At 39.2% G+C, this 21893-nt stretch overlaps 2 protein-coding genes across 2 annotated transcripts in view; one reads left to right on the top strand and one right to left on the bottom strand.

Moving 5' to 3' along the window:
- LOC120547278 (nesprin-2) overlaps positions 1-1234 on the top strand; it is a 96201-nt gene extending 94967 nt beyond the window's left edge. The window contains exon 113 of the mRNA XM_039782809.1: positions 21-1234. Within this exon, the coding sequence (XP_039638743.1) occupies positions 21-228 (208 nt within the window). The 3' untranslated portion in view covers positions 229-1234. The remainder of the gene's footprint in view (positions 1-20) is intronic.
- On the bottom strand, positions 1044-21071 carry esr2a (estrogen receptor 2a). The gene is made up of 9 exons (XM_039782810.1): positions 20891-21071; positions 12965-13790; positions 12051-12217; positions 9828-9944; positions 7844-8152; positions 7365-7503; positions 5508-5641; positions 4262-4445; positions 1044-3814 (listed from the first exon to the last, which is right to left on the bottom strand). Exons 2-9 carry the CDS (start codon positions 13372-13374, stop codon positions 3607-3609), a joined length of 1668 nt encoding a protein of 555 aa, XP_039638744.1. The 5' UTR covers positions 13375-13790; positions 20891-21071; the 3' UTR covers positions 1044-3606.
- Between the last annotated feature and the right edge of the window lie 822 nt (positions 21072-21893).

Below are 21893 nucleotides of genomic sequence, written 5' to 3'. Positions count from 1 at the left end.
GTTTCTTGTGTGTCGCGCAGAGAGAGGAGGGACTTGTCCCCGCCTCGTTCCTTCTTCCACCGGGTCCTTCGCGCTGCTTTCCCTCTCCACCTCCTCCTTCTGTTCCTCCTGCTCCTCCCCTGTCTGATTCCCCAGTCAGAGAGTGACCCTGGCTGTACTGGGGCCAACAACTTTGCCCGGTCCTTCTACCCCATGTTACACTACACCAATGGCCCACCACCCACCTGATGGAAATGTACTTGGGAAGAACATACTGAGAAACACAATCCACCTTTTTGTCACACTGAAACAAGTGAACACACATGTAATATTTATATGTTAAGCTGATGAAGTGATTGTCTTCTAAAAAAACAAAAAAAAAAAGTCCAAAGCGCAGAAATTGTATTTCTATTTTTCAAGATTTGATCTGAGAACAGATTTTATTTATTTCACGAACAAAACCACCCATATGACTGCATTTTAATCAGTAAAAACACCACATGTAAACAAAAATGCAGATATTTTAGTTTAATAATGCAAAGAGCTCTTTGAGATCTCCCGGTGAGGAGGGACACAGTAGATGGGGTGTCTTGATACTTGTGACAGAGGTAAAGCAGCTTACATACTGTAGCAGTGGCATCAAAGAGGCATACAATAGTTTAAATATCCTTCAGCTACTGTAGAAGCCAGCAAACATATTCCGTTGCATAATAATGAGGTGGAAATTAAGAAAGTTCTTTTTTCTTGCTTGAACTTGTGCTAAAAGCTCAATTTGATGGTCTACACATCACCATCCAAACACAGTATAATAGTGTCCATCAGTATCAGATTTTTTATTTCAAATGCATACATTATCCTTGTCATTTACATGTTATTTTATGAACTGTTGACATTGCATTTTGACTAACTTGACCCTGCAAACAAAAAGTATGCTTGATCTATTTGTGTGTTAGACTGAAGTTTATTTTTTACAACAAAAGACACTGGCTCAATTTGAATGTAAGCTTTATAAAGCCAACCGTACAAAAGTTTGGCAGTTTTATACACACAATTGTATATCCATATTTTTTTTTTTTTTTTTAGATGCTATTTGTCTCAAGTAGATTGTGAGCAAACTCCCAGTGCACTGTTGAAACACTGTAGATTTAGCAGGATGATGTGTATGTACAGAATGTGATTATATAATGCTTATTTATAACATCAAACGCTGAATTTATGCTCCAAATCTTCTGGTAGTAAACACTGATTGTCTTAACTATTTACTCAAAGCATATTTTTTCTCAATTTGCAAAAAAAAAAAAGAATATATAAATATACCTTTGACATAAACATGCAGTATATGCTTTGTTTAGTGACGAGGCCTTTAAAAAAAGTCAAATCAGAACAAGAATCGACCCCAAAAAGTTTCTCTTTGACAATCAATAACCCAAAACCGTGACATTACCTTTTAAATCCCAAAAAATTTAAAGAAATGGTTCATTTTGGTAAATGATTGTTTTCTTTATTTGTATCTTTCCGAGAGTCCAGTGAGAAGAGGATTTATGCCATCTCGTGACTATGCATTAAATATGAAGGCAATTAGCTTAGTAAAACATGTAGAAATCGTCTCTCATCTCACTGTGACAAGACTCAGACAGTCACTGCACTCAGCTGTTGCCAATACATATTTACAACACCTATTCCCCCCCAAAAGATTTTTTTACATTAGTGGTAGGCTGATTTTTAAACTTTGGAGAGAGAGTCAGGCTAGCTGTTTCACCCTTCTTCCAGTCTTTATGCTTATCTAATCTCATAGTATTCAACTCCATGTTTAACACACAGACATGAGTGGTACCAATCTTCTCATCAAACTCTAGTGGGCCATGATGAAATATTATTCTGGTCCATTTTAATATTAATTACGGGATTAAATTAAACAGGTATGTATTAAGCCACACCCAATATATATGTATCCAACTACTGAAAAACAACTCAGAGGTAGAAGAGGACTTGTGGGCATTCTAGAAAAGTCTTAGCTCTTTTTCTGGAGCTTTCAGCAATCAACAATCACTAAACATACAAAAATAATTTCCTTTTCTTAAAGCAAAACTTGATAGGAGTGCAATTGTATCTTAAGACCAATAGTGGTTATGATTTTTCTGAAATGAAGTTCTGGAAAATTAAGTGTTGCTCAGGTGTGAGTGTGTGCTGTAAAGCGCCCCCTAGTGGTCAACAGGAGGTCTGTTGTGACAAAACGGCTGGTTTCAGTTCTAAATTACTTTTCCAGTCTTTGAGTTATGGAGGAAATATTTATTCGTAATTCAAATTGAAAGTCCATATTCAGTGGCCTCAGTGAGAAGGTTTCTGTCTAGAGTCTAAGCTAGATGGGTATCTGCTACTGTACTGAACAGTAAACATGGACTTGAATTTATTTTAACAAATATAAAACTATTAGTATTTCTCACAGGCACTGTGGATGGTAAATGCTAACAAAATAACTATATTGTTTTCTACCAAGTGATATTTAATCTTGTATTTAAGGAATTATTTTAGGAACTACAGTACATCTGCTTGCTTTTCTTGCCAAGAGTTAGATGAGCGGATCGAAATCATTCATATCTGTGCATGTTAATTATGAAGATACAGCTAGCAGCTGGTTAGCCTAGCAGTGTTACCAGCAACTCTAAAGCTCACTAACATCTTGTTTGTTTAACGTGTACAGAAAACCCAAAAAATGTCACGTTGGTTGTGGTTTTTGTACCGACCTAACATGTTAATTAGTGAGTTTTTTAGTCTTTTTGCTAAGCTAAGCTAAGCTGCGGCAGGATCCAGCAACATATTTATCACATAGATGGGAGAGTGGTATCAATCTTCTCATCGAACTGTTGGCAAGAAAGCGACTAAGCTTATTTACAAAAATGTCAAATTATTTCTTTAAAATGGGAAAATAATCCATTAAAAATTAAGTTGCATTTTTTGAATTCTAAAACTCTTCTTATAGGTTAAATGACTGGATGGGAATGTTTGTCTAGTCCAGTGAATTAAATACCAGACAAATCAAGGTATTTCATCATGTTGATAAAGAAAATCCTGTAATACCAATATACCTACATACCCAGAGATATTAAATAAATAGCTACCTCAACAGAAGCAGTATAACAAATAATCATATTGTCTATGTATATATCATCATAATACCCAAATCTAGGCTGCAACATGGGGGGTATTTTTTGCTGGTTTGGTTATTTACACACACCATCTCTGTGTCCAGAAAAATACCAGACATGAACAATGAAAATATATGAATATGATCTGATATGAAATTAGCTGCTCAACCCAAGAGAATCATGGCAGTGTCATATTACATGAACGACAGCAAGAACTGGTGCTACTGGCCAAATTATGACAACAGTTTTTTTTTTTTTTATCAATATGTGGGGATGATAAGGCACAGAATACTGCGAGTTCGGTCCGTCTGCAGAGTGATGTCTTAACATTCAAAAGTTCACTAGAATAAGTGCGCAGTGTGTCAAAGCTTGAGCTACCTATCAGCAGAATGTTCCAGTAAAACGTCTCGTCAGAACTAGTTTGTGCGAAGCGGTGACAATTCATTGCATTCGACTGCTGTGGTTCACCTCCAGAGTGCTGCTAGGGAGTCCAGGTGTTTGAGGGGCCGCTATGAGAGCTGTGTGGCCGAGCAGGAATCCCCGTCTGGTCCCCAGACTCCTGCTGCAGAGGCTGGCGAGGCAGACGGGAGCTGTGCATGATGTGGGCATCCAACATCTCCAGCAACAGGTCATACAAAGGCACCACGTTCTTCATTTTCATGCAGTGGAGGTGGTCCATGCCTTTGTTACTGCACGTTTGGGGAGGGAGAGAGAGAGAGAGAGAGAGAGAGAGAGATGAAGAGAGTAATGAAGGCAGGCAGTTTCTCTGTGGCACAATGACTTCTGATTAGAAGAGTAGTTCGGACAACATGATAATGGGGAGTCACATGGGAACAGCTTTGTATAATAACAGTGCACAAAAGAGTTCTTTTGTGATTGTTGCGGGCAAAAATCCTTGATTATGCGGCACGTTTTCTTAAAAAATGCAATTGAATATGAGGGATATTTATGCAGTTTTATGCGACGAAATTAATGCGGCGAAAGTGCGGCATATTTGAAAAAATGCGGCCCCCGCATGAATATGCGGACTTTGGCTGATTATGAATTGAATTATGCGATCGCATAATCACGTTTTTCTGGAGGGACTGGATTAGCAATCGTCCATTTAGAACATTCATGACATGGAGTCCTTTTACCTGGCATGGCGGATGTGCGAGAGCAGCATGAGCAGGTGGGCGAGGCGGGTGTACTGTTGGCGAAAGGTGAGGCCGGTTTTGGCGATGGCCCACACCAGAGCGTCCGTCACAGCGTCCAGAAGTCGTAGGAGCTTGGAGCGACTCTGCAGCTCCTCGCTGCCCTCGGTCACGCTGAGGCACATGTCTGGTAACACACAAAAAGGCAGACATTTTGGCTCTAACAAACAGGTAATAATTCAATGAAAATGAATTTTTTATGATTTGTTTCCCCTTAATTTAGTCCCTTTTCAAAGCATTTTTTAAAACTGTACTTACAGTCTTATAGTACTATTGTACAGCGCATACCAAAGATCTACACATACTGTATGTACAGACACAGTAGAATAAAAATAACTTAAATAAAGAAAGAAAAAGTAAATTATTAAAATTATTCCTTTTCTTTATCTACTTGCTAGGTCTAAGGGGCCATCTTAACTCTTGATATAATTGAAATTGTCCACAAAAGGTTGCACAAATATTGTACAAATGTCTCTTGTTTTTTCAGAGAGAATTTAATTTCCTCTGGTTCCAAGTGTTTCATCGCATCCTTCATTAGAATGTATTTGTTGGTGCAGTTCTTGGTTTACAATTGAGTACCATCAATCTTCATGCTGGTAGGTTGCGGATGATACCACATTACGTTCCACATTATTTTCTTACTACAGTATGTCTGAGTCTATAGTCAAAGCTACAAGTAGAGACAATGGCAGCAGAATTAAGCCACAACTGTGTAATCTACTCCGCAGCTAGTGAAAGCATATTGTTTTTACATTCTGGGTGTAAAAACTTTCAATTTTGCTGGAATGGAAAAGATGGTGGACAAATATAAGCCCTGTTTGACTACGCTGGTGGAGGCAATTTAAAAGAAAACAGAGACATTAGTCGGATGGCAATTACTCTTCACCACAGAGGCTCTGACCCTGTTCCTCCTCAAACAGGCACTGCCTGTTATTCCGAGCATTCAGCAGAACCAACGAGAGCAGGGAACCAAGCTATACACAGTGTTCCCACTCGGATTTTCGCTGATAAGTTATTTAGCTGGTCCCCTTGCCAACCCTGTGCAGACTCACGCATAGACACCAATCAAACACACGACGCAGGCTGCAAATAAGAGGCCTTACAAGAGAGAATGTACACACACACACACACACACACACACACACACACACATACACACACACACACATACACACACACACACACTTACTGGAGTTAAGGAGGATCATGGCCTTGAGGCAGATATACTCCTCCTTCTGGAGCTTGAGTTCTCTCACCCTGGACGTAGCAGCCAACAGCATATCAAAGATCTCCGAGAAGCCCTGGACACAGTTCCCCTCTTCTCTACCATACGAAGACACAAACGCAACTAGTTATTTATCACCACTCTATATCATTATTTAGGCAAATAAGGCAGAAATCATGTTCCAATCTCCACCCAGATTCAAAAGATGGCAATAAAACAGAACTTGTTCAGCACTCAGCCCTATTGTAAAGGAGAAGAAATGAATCCTCCTGTAACTGTAGCTTTGACTGAAAAGCTGCACAAACAGCAGAAGATTCCAGTGGTGGAAAGTAACTCAGTACATTTACTCATTCAAGTACTGTATTAGGTGCAATTTTGAGGTACTAGTAGTTCCATTTTATTCTGCTTTATACTTCTACTACTTTTCAGAATAAAAACATACACGTTTATAAAATATGATGATGCACTACAATAACTAAGTCCCGACAAGATGTTGGTGCATCAATATCAATTTTCTAGTAATATAAGAGGGGCATTTCTGCATCATACGTACACAAGTTACATTTTTGAATGCAGCTGTTTACAGTGTGGTATTGGTATTTTGTGTAAATTACCAGAATACTTCTTCCTACACTGGGAAATAAATGTTCTTGTGAGCTGCTGGCATGCACTGCAGTGCAGGTTTGATGCGGTAAAAAGGGCCACCACTAAGGAAGTGTTGTTGAGTGAGAGTGGTTAGGACTCTTTGTTCCAGATTTAGAAGAATCACCAGCAGATATCTCTCGTTGAAACCAAATGCGAGCACAGATGAAAGCAATGCAGCAGAGCTGCTCGTTCACAGTTTCTGAATGACAGTGCTGTGGACGAGTTACCACTCCCACATGAAAAGGAAATGAAGGTGCATATTTTTTATTTATTTATCACCAGCATGTTACAAATCGGATTGTGGAAGGCCTTGCACTGAATGTGGGATGGATGATCAGTGATTTCAGTGTCACATGGGTGCGAGCTGGGGCACATAGTGTACTGTATTTTTACGGCTAATACTGATATTGATAATTGAAATGCTTAAGATTCCAGTCCTGCTTGATTTGGTGACACCCGCAGATACTGTGGTAACAGCGAGTTAAGTCGGCAAACGCTCCTTGAGCAGCTTCTTTTTCAGAAATACAACAGTAATGCTGCGATACATACAAACAGTTTCCTGTGAATCGAGTGCAGGAATGGCGGACTCCGCCACTAACAATGAAAACAACTATATAGAGAGGTTATTACAGAATATGAATGCATTGAATGGCTTCAGCTGAAAAGAAAAAAAAAAAAACATCAATAGAATCACAAACAGGGTTTGATTTCATGAACATCTAAAGAGTTATAACTTTAAATGTGTTTGTTTTTAAGGATTGTGACTAAGATATGTTCAGGAATTACATTTTAGAGATGAACAATAGAAACAGTCAGACATTTCGGGAGTGTGAAAGCATGAGGCAATCTCAAAACAAGCATCATACCAAAGTGAGTTAGCCATCCTGTAGTTGGCAAACGTTTCCAGTTTTTACATCATGGAACAGTGCGTTTGCAATAAACACTGGGTATGATGGAAAGTGTCCAGTTTTCAGATCTCGGAACACAGCATTTGCAATAAACACTGGGTATGATGGGAAAAGGCTGAAACAAGCTACTACGACCACAACAGCTATTTGTATTTGTGTGCTTTTATAAATGCAGGTAATATTTAACCTAACAACCACAATAATGATGGGAGACGTTCCCTTCAAATCAAGCTGGTGCAGTAGATATGCGAGATGTTGGCGGTGGTACCTGCTCAGGCCGAGGTCAGGGGAGAAGATAAGTTTCCCTGGATGGTCCACTGACCTCCACATCAGTCCGATCATCAGCACCTCCAGCCAGCAGCACTCCAGCAGGTGCACCTGGTCCAAGAGGCTGAGCTCTACAAACCCTGAGGAAAAGATGTGATCAAATAGTATGGAACTGTGTGCTGCCAGTGCCTTCTGTGCCATAATCGGGGTTAATCATGGTATGCAAATGTCACTTGTTGTTATGAACAGTTAACTGTAGCACAAAGAAACAAGCACAGAAAAGGTGTCACTAAGGAATGCACTCCCAATTCTGCAAGATATCTACAGTAAGCTCTTGCTCCTACAGTATGTGGTTTCACTAATTGTTAGTCACTTTAGACAAAGGCATCTGCCAAACAAATGTAATGTAATGTCACTATAACAAATAGTAATTTTCCATTAGGCTTTTAAAAAAGGAACCCTGGATACCCCGACACACACCTGGAATCTTCTTGGCCCAGCTGATCATGTGAACCAGCTCCCTATCAGCCAGGTTGGTGAGCGACATCATGACGTTGGCTTCAGTCAGCGGCCTCATCATGTCCTTCATGAGGTAGATCTCCGGCGGCTCCGCCTCCATTATCTGCCCAATCAGCTGCTCTGGGGTCAGTGCAGGAGGGGGGGGTGCGGGTAACAAACCCACCGCTGGTCCGCTTAACACCTTCGGTCTGTTGGTTCTGCCCTGTGAGGACAGACGGGTCACTCGCCTCGTCTGGGGGTTCCTGTAGTTTCCACGCTCCTTCCGCATACCTGAGATGAAGAAATATTGTGTTGTTGATTTTCTTTAAATTTTAAATTCTACTTAAACCCACAATAGTTAGGAGCCAGCAAAAAAAAAGCTGTGAACACTACACTGATATATCATCACAATATGGTGAAGGTTTAAGCAAACAGTTGCTCATTAACACATCCAGCAGATATGGACATGCAGTAGCATTTAGTTGGAGTTGTGTTTCGGACAACCTGATGAATGCACCAATATTCGCTCTCCTTTTAAGTGTATTTTTGGTCTCCAAAATATCTGTCTCTTGAGCTGCTAAATGCTCCACTATGTTCACCATGCTAGTTGCCAACTGTGTCTGTCTGCTGTTTGGTGCCGAGCCGGTCGTGTACAGTGGGTTTTTAGAGCTTTTTTTTGCTGAAAACAGCTGCCTGGTGTGACTAAAAATAGCGCTATGAGAGCTGTAACTCCTAATTTCCACTGGTTGCTCCGCTGCGGAACAGCTCCGTGCTCTGCCATCCGTCAATACCCACCAGGTCCGGATGAAGTCACGAGGACCCACGAGATCTCGCAAATTCACGTAGAATAGTACTACAAAACCAACAACAGTTAGTTTCCATCCAGAGGAGTAGAGGGGAAACAACTCTGTGCTGCATTTTCAAGGTGTAGTGCAGGGAAATGTGATCTGCCGTGAGCACGGTGTATTTTATTTAGAAAATTAACCGGATGTTTTATTTTGTTTCTGTGCTCGACTTCCTGTCACAATCTGAATTGTGCTGGAGCTCTCCGGCGTCCGGCAAAAACAGAAGCTCTGTGCTGTCGGAACGCAGCCGTTCCGCAGTCAGTGGAAATACACACATTGACTTTAATGGAAACCTAATGACTCCGCCGCCGTTCTGGAACCGTTCCGCTACCGGTGGAAATTGCCAGTAAAAGTAAACCAAAAGAGTAAAGTTGTGGGAGAGACAGCTAAACAATGAGCTGAAACTCACTACCATAATATAAATCTTTGCTGCTTTAAATACACTCAAAAAGAGGAACACAGCGTGGGTCATTTGAAATCCCCAACAGCAAACAGCTATCTCCTTCTCTTTATACAGCTGTTAAACAGATTAAGTGTACATGGAAATGAAGAACCACCTTTCCTGGTTGCTGGAGTTGTGCTCTGGGAAAAGGAGGGAAGTACTCTAGAACAAACAAAGCCACGGGGGAAATTGTGAACACCTGCATTTTCATACGGTAGATGACATCATAACAACGTGTCGGTTAAAAGCAAGTCAAGATACGTTGTCTGTAGGGCTGGGAAAATAAATCGAGTTGGTAGGTCAAATCGATTCATATTTTCAAAAAATCGATTTTTTTTCAATCCAAATACAGGATAAATATTTTTGATGTTAAACAATCTTTGTTGCACACTGCACAGTGACTTTTCAGATAGAGAAAGGGTTTGCCTTTGCAATTTTGTTTATGTTGATGCACTTTAATTAAATACAATAAATATATATTTTTAAAATATATTTACAGTTCGCAGTTATTTTGTTTTAAATGGAAGGGGGGGAGAAATCGAATCGAATGGTAAATCGAGTTTTTTATAAAAAAATCGCAGATTTTTTTAGGGAAAGAAATCACCCAGCTCTAGTTGTCTGGTTACGGTTTTTTGTTTCTTTGGGGCAGAAAAAAAGAAAAAGACGAAGAAACGCTTACCACACTTGGTCATACCAACTTCGCAGCATTTGCGAAGGCGGCACGCCTGGCAGCTCTTACGGCGATTCTTGTCTATAGTGCATTGATTGGTTGCGGGGCAGATGTAGTCATTGTGTCCTGAAACAACGAGAAGAAGAAAGAGGGAAGATGAGGACAAAAAGACAAAGGAAAGGTAGAGAGGTAAAATGCATGCGAAAGGACAAAGACAACAATTGAGGCTATTTTGAGGACTCAACAGACTGGTAGATCGACAGACACATTCCTGCAAATTCCACAATAGCTTAGTACCGTCTCAATGCTAAATGAGCACATGCTAAAGGACGCTGGTGACATGTTTGTAGTGTTTTGCTTTTGTTTTGGGATCATTTCAAGCCCCTAACTAAACTGTAAACACGCTAGTAGAATACTGGATAAGGTAAACTGTTGAGCTGCAGGTGGCGCTGGATGAAATGTCAGGTAATCACCAGAGTCAGTAGGATTCATCCTCTATACACCACAAATGTCTGTACTGAATTTTTTCGCAGTCCATCCAATAGCTGTGAATATATTTTAGTCTGGACCAAAGTGGTGGGCCGACCGATATAAAAATATATACAAAATATCTTCATGTGGAAAGTAGGGTTGGGTACTGAACCCGGTACTTTTACCGGTACCTACCAAATCACACACGAGCGCGCGCGCAGATGTGCGGACGGCAAACTACGTCGGCTCTGCAGTTTTGTTGAAGTCACAGAGAGTCACGGCGATGGCGATAAAGTGGTTTCAAGTGTGGTTACAGTTTTTCAAAACTTCACGCAGACACCTTTCACTGTGATATGATATTAAAGATGCAGTAGGTAAGTCTTATAAAACTAACTTTCTGTCATATTTGCTGAAACTGACCCTATGTTCCAGTAAAACTACATGAATTATGTAAAAAAAAAAAAAAAAGACAGCTCCTCTGGCACCTCCTACAGCCTGTAGTGCCATTGGCAAAATTCCACCGCTCCCGGTCGATTTTCTCCAATCAGGGCCACAGGGGTGGTCTATCTGCCTGTCAATCACTGCTCAGGCACGCACACGCATATATAGCGTTCTCCCCTCCCCCCTCTCCGCGCACAAGCTGCAGAAAAGTTTTCCAAAACTCTGTGAATAATGGAGTGGCTTTTCAGAGGTGGCGTGGCTGCAGGATTTTAAAGATCTGAAGAACGATGCAGATGTAGCCACATTTCCTCTCAACAGGTAACATAATTACCATGAGTGATTTATCTTTCACTTGGTTATTAGTAGTCAAAAGCCCACAAAGCAACATTGGTGAGGATGATAGTCACGTTAGCACAGTGGTCGGTCTGATATGATGCTGAAATAGCTAACGGTAGCCTGCTAGTTAGCATTGTTTTACTGTTGGTGAGTAAAGTTAACGTGTTAGTGTTTTAGTTTTTGAAAATGTTGTCTGTCTGACATGCCGGTAGTTCTGTCAAACTCCATTGTTAGGAGACGGTTTGGGCTGCAGCAGAAAGGGAGGAGGGACTGAGAAGTTGTCGATGTTCAAATTTGTTGGCAAAGTCCTGGCTCTTCACAATCTTACCTACTGCAGCTTTAATGGCGAGCCGAAAGCAGTCGCAGTGCTGTTGACATTACACTTCCTCTGAGCAGGCACAACGGTGGTTTCTGTGCCCTGGGGACTGACTACAGCACCTTTCAGCAACAAGGCAATTCAAAGTGCTTTACGTGAAACATTAAAGAGCAATTAAAAACGGTCATGATGAAAATAAAAAATAAAACAAATACAAGAATAAAAGTTACAGTGAGTAATAAATTAATAATTATTCAATTTAATAGGTTGTAGGGATGGGTTTGGGAGGAGAGAGGGAGGGGTTTTATTTTAATTTAATTTCTGTCAGTGTAAAATATTCTAAATAAATAACATAATGTTATAGGTTTGGAATTATTTTTACAACTGAAATTTTGTAATTAGAGAGGGAAAGTACCGAAAAACAGTACCGTTGGGTACCGGGAACTCAATTTCAGGTACCAGTATCGGGACTAGTAGTGGAAAGGTGGGGGGTGGGGGGTTGGGTCATCGACAGATACTTAATGACTCACAACGGCCTAAAAATGACCACGGAGTTGATTGAACACATCTGACAGTTTCAACAAAAACTGAACATTAAGAGGTTTGGCAAAGCTGGTATTCCTGTGATTTGTTTTCCCAGAAGATAAGTGCATGTTTTTGTGTCTGACCTTGGATGCTCCTCTTGAAGAAGGCCTTACACCCCTCACACGACCAGACGCCGTAGTGGTAGCCCGAGGCGTGGTCGTTACACACCGCACAGTAGTGGAGGTCCACCTTGCCGCCGGACGACACCACCGCCTCCTCGCTCTCCTGAGAACGCCTCTTCACACTCTTACTAACAGATAAGTTTCAGTCATCATTTCAAGACAAAAACAAAAAAATCTTGCCTCAGTATGAAAAGCAGTGTATTGAAGTGTGTTGCATGTTCCATTTTAATAAATCATTATCACATCAGTAGTATGAGATTGCAGATTGTTTTTCGGCTAAAATAGCGATTTTGGGATAGGATAGGCAAAAATAAGCCTTGGCTTCAGCCTATTCCTTTTTCGGTTAGCTACGGTGGCAAATTGTGGGGAAAGAATTGTTTCTTTCGTGTAGGTTAACCAAAATAAAATTATTCATCATCAACTGTAGCATTTCTTAAACAGGTAAATTTTTTAGAGCAGAATAGGGATATATTTTGACTGGTAGGTCAGAATTGTATGTCTTAAAAATGCAACTGAAGACTGACTAGAGCTGAAACAAGTAGTCAATTAATTGGTTTGTCGGTCGACAGTAATTTTGTTTTGTCGATTAATCAGTTAAGTCATTTATCAGCCAAAAATGCTTTACAATTGCAGTTTAATTTGTGTAAAATGTGAGTAATTGCGCTTTTCTCAGTTTTATATTGTTGATTTAATATTTTGGGTTTTTTGGACTGTTGGTTGCTATTTGCAGACGTTTTTAAACTAAACAATCATAAAAATCATCAACGGATTAAGTGATAGTTAAAATGATCATTAGTTGCAGCCCTACTAGTGTAGAGTAAGCTCGGGTGATAGCAAAAACAGTATGCTAGTCAGGAAGTGATACAGCATCCTACCTAGTTGTAAAGACAGTGTCTCGCGGCGACAGCTCCACCCATGGACTCTGGATTGGCTGCCCGTGCTGAGTCTGAGCCGGGGAGTGGTGCAGGGGTATGGGTGGCCCCACGTGGCCGTGGCTGGGCCAGAATATGGAGGGGCTTAGTGACTGATGGACAGAGGAGCCATCTGGAATGCCCGGACCGGCATAACTGAAGATAGCTGGACTGTAGAAAGGTACAGTGGTGAAGTCGTGGCCAAATTCGGTGTAAGGGGAAGCGATGCAGATGGGTTGGCTGGTTTCCAGGGACAGGCCAGGAGAGGAGGAGCTGAGGACCGGAGCGAGGACGCGACTGCCAACTCGACTGGAGTCCACCTCCTGGAGCTGGACGAGGGGCTGATTCTTCTCTAAAGAGGAAGCAGCAGCCATCGCAACTACAGACGGTCTCAGTATCGTAAGATTTACCACATCATCGATAAAGAATATAGGGTAGAGTTCTCTCCTGGTGTCGAGCTTACTGAGGTAATGTCATTATCTACGAGTACTGGCCCTGAAAAAGAAAAGCAAAGGCCAGCACAACTACCTACACAGGCCGAGGGTGGTTTAATGTTACTCATGAGCTCACATTGCAAATTCCCAGGGTGATGGATGACTCCAATCCAACCTGTTGCTGACTGTGATTTATACTGTGCTCACTGTGAGCACATAGAGTCGGAGATGTGAAATGATCCAGAGGATAGTGAACACAGCAGGGAAGATGTTCAGTGATCAGTCTCAATCCAGCCATGAGTGTCACATCATTAAGTGGTAACACGTTGAGTAAGACGTGTGCCGGGCCTTTCCACCTGGAAGACCAGAGAAAAGCATGCAAGTATAAAAATACTGTAATACAGATTGTGATATCTCATGTACCGTATTACCACCGTATTACCGTATTACCACATTAAACCACCCTCGGCCTTTTTAAAATCATAGTTCTCAGGTCATATTTTGGATAGTCTATATCCTTCACATTCCATTTCCGGGATTGTTCCGGTGCTGCAGGAAATTCCGCCGGATGCATGTATTTTCTGTTTCCTTCTGCTTTCTTTGTGTTGGAATTTTAAATTGGGTGGATTTATAAGGACTATGGTTAACTGCTCCAGATCTCTGCAGGATAAATCTAGACAGCTAGCTAGACTATCTGTCTAATCTGAGTTTTCTGTTGCACGACTATTTTGCAACGAAGTTTAACAACGCCCATGACGATTCTGATTGGTTTAAAGAAATGCCATTAAACCAGAGCATGTTTTCCTCCCATCCCCGAATGCTATGACTAGTAGCCAGACCCTCCTTCAGTGTGCTTTGGAGGAGGGTCTGGCAAAGCGAGACTATATTTTGGACAATAATGACATGATTGTCAAATTTTTCAAGATTTTACATATTTTGGTAAATTAACTTGTGTGCATGAGATGAACATCAACATTGTGACTGCTAACCCTGTCCTAAAGTTGCCAAAGAACTACAGATGTTGTCTATTTTTTAAAGTGTAACATACCTTGAACTATTAATGGGGACTGGTATCAAGGGACTGGTGTTGGAAATTAGCTTCAGCTATATACACGTGCACAGTCGGACATTCCGTAACTCTCTTCTCTGTACTAATCCCTTACAAATAAACTGAAGAAATAAAAAAAATATTTTATAAATATGATATTCTAATGTTTTCACCTTTAATTGCATTAATTGTTTATTATGTAATACATTTTAATGACAATTTTCTAATAAATATTTGATATTTTTTGACAAAAGAAATGTTTATGAATTTTTAAGTCCCTTTTTTATGCCTAAAACTGTAATTCTTTAGTTGAGTAAAAATGAAAAGTATAAATAATTTTGAAACTATGGGACAACTGAAGTCCTTACAGTATATGCAACTAATTCCATTTAAGACCACCAACAACAATCCCCCCCAAAAAAAATGTACAAAAAAATATAGTGTATGGCTGTCTGTAGTCAGAAACCATTCGAAAACAATTTAGATTTGGTCAAATAGTGGTTATATATTTCATGCAACATTCATGATATGGATTTCAAACTAATGATGGCCATAATTTAGACACACAAGACTAACACTGTTTGAGAACTAGAGCGGCTTAGAGTGAATATATATATATATATATATATAATTTATATATTATCCCTGCAAGGTGGAATATTACTTCTTTTAGAGGCTTCCAGTGTCTAAAATATGAAAATATAAAAAATATAATAAGAAAATATAATATGCTGTAGACAGAGAAAGCTAGTAGATCAATAACAAACACACTAGTACAGTCTAAGGACATGTTGGTTTACTCTTATGACATCAGATAAAGCAAATCCAGCAATCATTCCTGGGTGAGGAGTCTATCTTTAGTTGAAGTCGGTACACCCTGTCTCCACATTTGTGGTCACTTCTTGAAGTTAGTATTCAGCCAGAACAAAAAAGGTCAATTAATCTTCCCAAATGGCTGAGAGAGGCTTTGGCTTGGCTCGCCAACAAAACTTGATAATCCGTAGAAGTAGCTGGAGGCTTGTGCTGTAAGCGTAAAATGAGCACCGCTGAAAACTGGCAGTAATTCAACACACAAAAGGTGCAACGAGTACAGCTGACCATTCATTATTTTGAACACTGTGGAAAGCGCCAAAATTAATTTTCATTTTTATGGTGTCACATTAAAATGTTACCAGAGAAATCAATCTTACAGCTGTGAAAACACTTGGAAATGGAGTCCTGATTATTATTGTCATCGTCAACAACCTTGCAGCTATCTTATTTATACCACCAGCTGACTGCTTATTCTTGAGTTACTGTATAAGTTATGACAAGCTATGTCAAATGTAAAAACTGGACACAGTATTGTTACATTTATCTCAGACTCTGAACAGTGGCCCCTACAACCACTGGTGCTCTTTCTTTGGAGGGGGAGAACTAATAAGTAAGAGGGAATAACATGCTTCCATGCATGTGTAGGGTGTGGTATTAATCAATTGAATTCCAAGAATACTACTAAATGGCTTAAGACTGACATAAAATATAACAATCTTGACAAACAATAAACCCAACAAATTAGACAAAGGTTGGAAGAAAGCAAATTAGTAGTAAAATGGAGGGTGAAGACTGGATTTGGATTAATTGAACATTACATGTAGAAAACTGTTGCTAACAAGATGGCTATATCAACTGTTGAATGTGATACTGTCTCAATGTTGTGTTTACAGATTTTTACACTGCCCCAAAAAGTGTCTAAAAACATCAGTTAATGCAGTTTTTAGGTGTGTAAAATCCCATCAGCATTTTCACAGACAAAAAATACCCAGTATAAATTTAGTGCGTGGTGTAATAATGAGGCTAATTATTCACAATGTGGTCTAAAACTATTTAGATTCAGACTACCACTGTTTTGACAGTTGTTAGTGATGATTTTTCACACAATGAACAGTTTGAAAGTACATTACTCTCGGCAGTTACAACAGCTCAAAAGGTAATTGGATTTGACATTTGGTTTCACAAACGATCCATTTCTGGCTGATAATACTGAGTGTGTCTTGGCGTGGGAGGATGGCTTTACCTCCGTCTTCAATGGGTTTATCAATTCCAACCTGACATCTAGACTGATGATACGCCAGGAAATGAAAGAGTTTGAGCTATTCTGTTTGAGGTTAAATAGCACAGCCTGCCAGCTCATCTGTTTCTGCTTGAATCATTGGGAATGATTAATCATATATAGTAATACCCTGGCTCATCAACATATGCTGCCCTGTGATCAGTAATGTGCCAACAGAAATGACAATTTATTTACAATTAATGTGGATATCAAAGAATCTACAGATTGTAGTACGATGCTGCTGAAAGCATAAACAAGTAAAAAGTGCTGTTTGGTTTCACCTAGTTTCCAATGACCTTGTGTCTGTTACCAATTAACTGATTCCTAAATCAAATGAAGTCACGTTAAGAGAAAAGAAAAGACATTGTGGCAAGATCTAGCTGCTTCAATAACCATTTCGGGGTAAAAGCAGATGTGGAAGAGTTTTTGGTTTCCTTTGAAGCTTTGACCTCGCCTTCAGCCCTCCTCACTGTCACACTCTCCAGCAGCTGGAAGCTCATTGTGAGAGAAAACCTCCCAACTCTCCTCCACAAAACTGCCCATCCTGCTATAATCACATAAGCTCACACAGACAACAGATGCTAAGAAATAGGCAATACAGTTGTTCCTTTGTAGAAACAGAGTTTTAAGGTGTAAGATTCAGCTGTGTGTTAAATGTCTTGATGAAGAGCACCACAATAGTTGGGAAATGTTATTTAAAGACCTCAACAACCAGTTTCATGGCCCCTCTGATCTCTAATCATTTTTGCCTTGCAGGGCTATCACAGCAATCGCATAACATCACACGGAGCAAGGCCATTATTTCCAACAGGTAAGCCTAGGCAGCTGTATTTAATTGATATAGCACATTTTAAACAAAGAGCCAATTTGAAGGGCTTTACATAGGCAAAGAAAAGCTAACATTGGAAAAAAACGATAATCCATTAAAACCTAAATAAAATCAATTAAGATAGAATTGAGATTTTAAAAACTATATGAAATGCAAATGAAATACATAAAAGCAGCGTAAGCCATAGCAACGAGCACTACATTGATTTTCCACCAGGTTTTGCAGAAAAAGTTCAACTACATTGACCTCCAAATATCGCAGAACTCCACAACACACGTCCAATGGGATTCAGGCATCCACGGGAGCCAGAAGTTATATCAGCGATAATTTGACTGTAGACATTTTTTTTTGTACATCTCTGAATTCTCTCACACAAACATTTTGCTATTGTACATCAAAGGCAGAGAGCAACGGCATAAAGTTCTTACTTAAACTGTGCAATAGATTTATAAACTGTAAAACCTTAATTTATGTCTTTTTAGGCTGTTTATGATAATTGTAACAGACCTTGCATGAAGCAACTTTTAACTGGATACTGCATTCTATGTTTTAAAGAGCACAGAAAAAACACATCTACAAACTAAGTATTCTTGTTTCTTCAGGTTTCTTGTCTATTGCACCAATGAGTTTAACTAATTAAAAAACAAAAAGATTTTTAATTAAATATATCTTAACCACATCAAATCACATGAACTCCACAAGAGTCAAAGGTGTCAGTTATTGCTAAGCTAGGCTAGTTAGCTTTTAGCAGTTTTCTAGGTTTGCTTTGTTTTCTCCATTATCATATATGTAGTAACTGTCTTATTTATGTGGTGCAGCTAACTCAAATACTGAGTAAACAGATTTTGAAACTGCAGGAAACTTGACAATGTGGGTAAATTAGCTTTAGCTTAGACTATATCACGAGCTAGCCGTACCTAGCCGAAGTCACTGCAGTTTAAATGCTGTATTGATTCATTTCATTAGACATTTCTTAACAAACTATGTTGTTATTGCCTGAAAAAACATCAAAAAGACAGATTCTGTTCTTGATAAATATGTAGAGTGTTTTGGCTTTGAAGGGCAGATTAGACATCAGGGACCCTACTTATTTATTCAGTTAGCAAACATTCATGTAGCTTATACACTAATACACACACATACCAACCATTTATCCCCCCCACCCGGACAAAACTGTTCCTGGTCATAAGCCAGAAGTGCATGCCTTTTACACAAAAGCTCAAGGCCATGTCGTTTTCCCATCCTAAAAGTCTGCCTCCCTAAAATCAGACGGAAACGGATGTGAACCAGCTCTGCAGAAAGAAGCCGTCCCTTACTATATACAGTAAGGGAGTACATGCCGTGGTTAGCACCAAAAAATTTGAAAAATCTCATTGAATTGTTTGCCCCGCTGCTGAAAAACCTCATGTTGACAGAGACATATATGTGCTCAATTTATGCTTGGCATTTACTGCAGTTACTTTTGAAAGACTAATTAAACTAACATTAAATATAAAAGGCAGCGTGACAGTATAGTATACTGTATGCATTTCACTATATACAGTACTAATGTACTGTACATCTCAATACATTGTAATTAGGGCTGCATGATATGAGGGAAATGTGCGATAACGTTGAATATCACGTTAACGATATTACTTGCGATAAATAAACCAATATTAAAGTGTACTTAGTTCTGCCTTCCTGCCGCTTTAAGTATTCTGCTAAAATGCGACAAATTACTTGTTGAATTTAAAACAAACTAAATCAAATCACATTCTTTGACTGAACAAATTGAACTGAACACAAAAGGCACCACTAAAAAAGGAATTAGTTATATTTCAAAGTGTAGTTTTCTACTGAGGTTTTCTTTCAACTGACTCAATAAAAATCTCTGAGTGGCTTTTGTGATATGTCGCAGCCATTCGCGATGTGTTTATTGCGCAAGTTGATATTGTGATGATATAAAAAAAAAGATCTATTGTGCAACCCTAATTGTAATATAAAACCTTCAGTAATTACAGTCTACAAAATAACCACAGAGTTGAATCAAGACCTCTCTGACACTGTCAAAATGTCAGCAACATTTTTAAATATGGTAAAACAGAATGCAATACAAACAATGGTATTTTAGACAATTCCTGTACTTTAACCTTGTTATAAATTCTGAGGGAATGTTGTGGTCTGAAATATATCTATTTATTTTTGTTTAAATAATGTGAAGGTCTATAGTTATTGTGAGCCGCATTTACTGTAATACAGCCGGGGCTAAGTGACTGACACTGATTGACAAGTGATCTTAAGAAAATACTGTATAACACTAGAAGAAATGTTTATAATAGTTAGCTTTGCCTTTAAAAGGTACTCGATTCTTTGAGACCCTGTAATGGTAATTCTGTTGCGGTATACTATATCAGGATATATGCTTTTAATGATACTCATTTCTTAATGTCAGGGATTCATTATTTTCTTTATACACAAATATATTCTAGGAGGACGACTTCAACTTCAAGTACAACTTCTGCAAAAATCTTCTCGAAAACATGACACTGACAGTTTTATCCTCCCTAAATCAATATACAGCACGTTTATATTTATTTCCTTTCATTTCCTAATCTTTCTCTGCAATACATGGTACTACAACTCTGTGTACATTTGAAGATATTCACAGTGAAGGCAGGCTTTAGGCTAAACAAGTTCCATCCAACTGACTCTGAAAAGAAAAGACGTTGAATAAAAAGATTTGTTGCATTTAAAGTTATTCATTTTCTGTTTTGTTGTGTCCAAAATAAGCATAATACATGCAAACTGTTTGACGAGAGCATTGTGCAACTATTAAACAAAAATAAATCAATGATAGAACTGGATAATGTAGTGATCCAAAATTCCATGTGCAGTTCAAAGAGCTCCTCTTGTGCAGTCCAAGCAGCCGCTTGTTTACACAGAGATAAGCACTTTTTGAAGTGGGCTAACATTCACAGTACGCTTTTAATGTAAAAGTAAACAACAAAAAAAACCTGATTGTCAGACCACATTATAGACCCTCAAATCAGGGATTAATGTGGATATCCAAATGTGGTTATGGATATATGATAAGTATCAGGAAAAGATGATTAAGGAGATAATTGGGGTGAAATACATTTATTATTAGCAGCATGATCTGCCTGCATAACTCAATAATATTCCACATGATCGCTTGTTATATCCTTGCAGTTATCTATCTTGCAGATACCCTTTGTATAGCAAGTTGTCCAGGCTATATCTAGAAATGATTAAATAAAATCTAATGATTTCTTGCAGGACTTTATTCTGTCACCTATTAACCAATCTACTATTTCATACACACAGTTACAGGCCTTCTACTTGTTGCTTGCAGCCTAAATTTTGGTAATAAATCAGTGGGACAGTTAAGACGTCACCCAAATGTACTATCTGCAGCGCTGCACGTCACTTGATATACCACAACCACAAACATAAATTGTATTTATAAATATGAAAAAATTCCTACCCCTTCTTCCACAAACAACAAGCGCAGTCACAGTCTGACAATATGAAGTCCCGCTGCGGTGTCAAACGCTGGTAAAGTGTGAAATCAATAGTTTGGGGAGCTGTTATGAGCTGCAGGAAGGCCAAACACAGAGTAAGTTCCCCGAAAGTCAGATTGCGTTCATATAACAGCCCGGAGGCAAACTACCAGCTGCGTTCAGGGAAATGGTGTCAAGTCAGACAGAATAAGATGCTCAAGATCCGTTCAGTACTTTCAAAATAAAATCCTCCCACATGAACACTTTGCTGGGTTTTTGAAATCATTCAACATCGGCATCAACCTCAACATAATGGAATGTAAAAAACAAAAAATAAAAATATTTAAAAGAACATTGTTCTTTTCTATCACTGGAGAATGATTTTGGCATCTAACGGTGAGTTTGCAGAATGCAACCAACTGAATACTAGCCTGACAAGCCAGACCAACATCAAGCGGCTGCAAAATAATTTTGCTGCCGCTAGGGTGCGTTTAGATTTCTAGGCTAACTGAATACCCCTTCCCTTTAGCCCTCCCTTTCAGTTAACGTAAAAACGTGAAAGGCCTGTGGCTGCCCGATCCATACCGGAAACCTGATCCATTCAACACATGTAGATAGTGGCTTTGGCATTGACCCGAATGGTTACGGTCAGGACAGCCTATTGGTTAGTGGTGGCTTGTCAATAGAGGGCACTGCCCCCATCAAAATTCAAAAAATATAAATGTATACAAAAATGACATGAAAATGAAATATGAAAATGAAACTCATACTATGTGCCGGCTGGTAGTAAGAGCCTCAGCATTTAATAAAAATGGCTTGTTGTTAACCTTGCTGGATTGAATTGTGTTTTAACCCTTGTGTGGTGTTCATATTTTTGTTACACAGCCAATGTTCCCGGGTCTGGTGGACCCACATTATTAGGCTTTTAAATCAACACAGCCATAACAATTTATGTAAAAATACTTAACAGATGTTTACTTTAGCTCA

The sequence above is a fragment of the Perca fluviatilis genome, chromosome 18 (assembly GCF_010015445.1).
Source record: "Perca fluviatilis chromosome 18, GENO_Pfluv_1.0, whole genome shotgun sequence".
Taxonomy (NCBI): Eukaryota; Metazoa; Chordata; class Actinopteri; order Perciformes; family Percidae; genus Perca; species Perca fluviatilis.
Note: the sequence above shows the minus strand (reverse complement) of the source record. Positions and strands in the feature narration are given on the sequence as shown.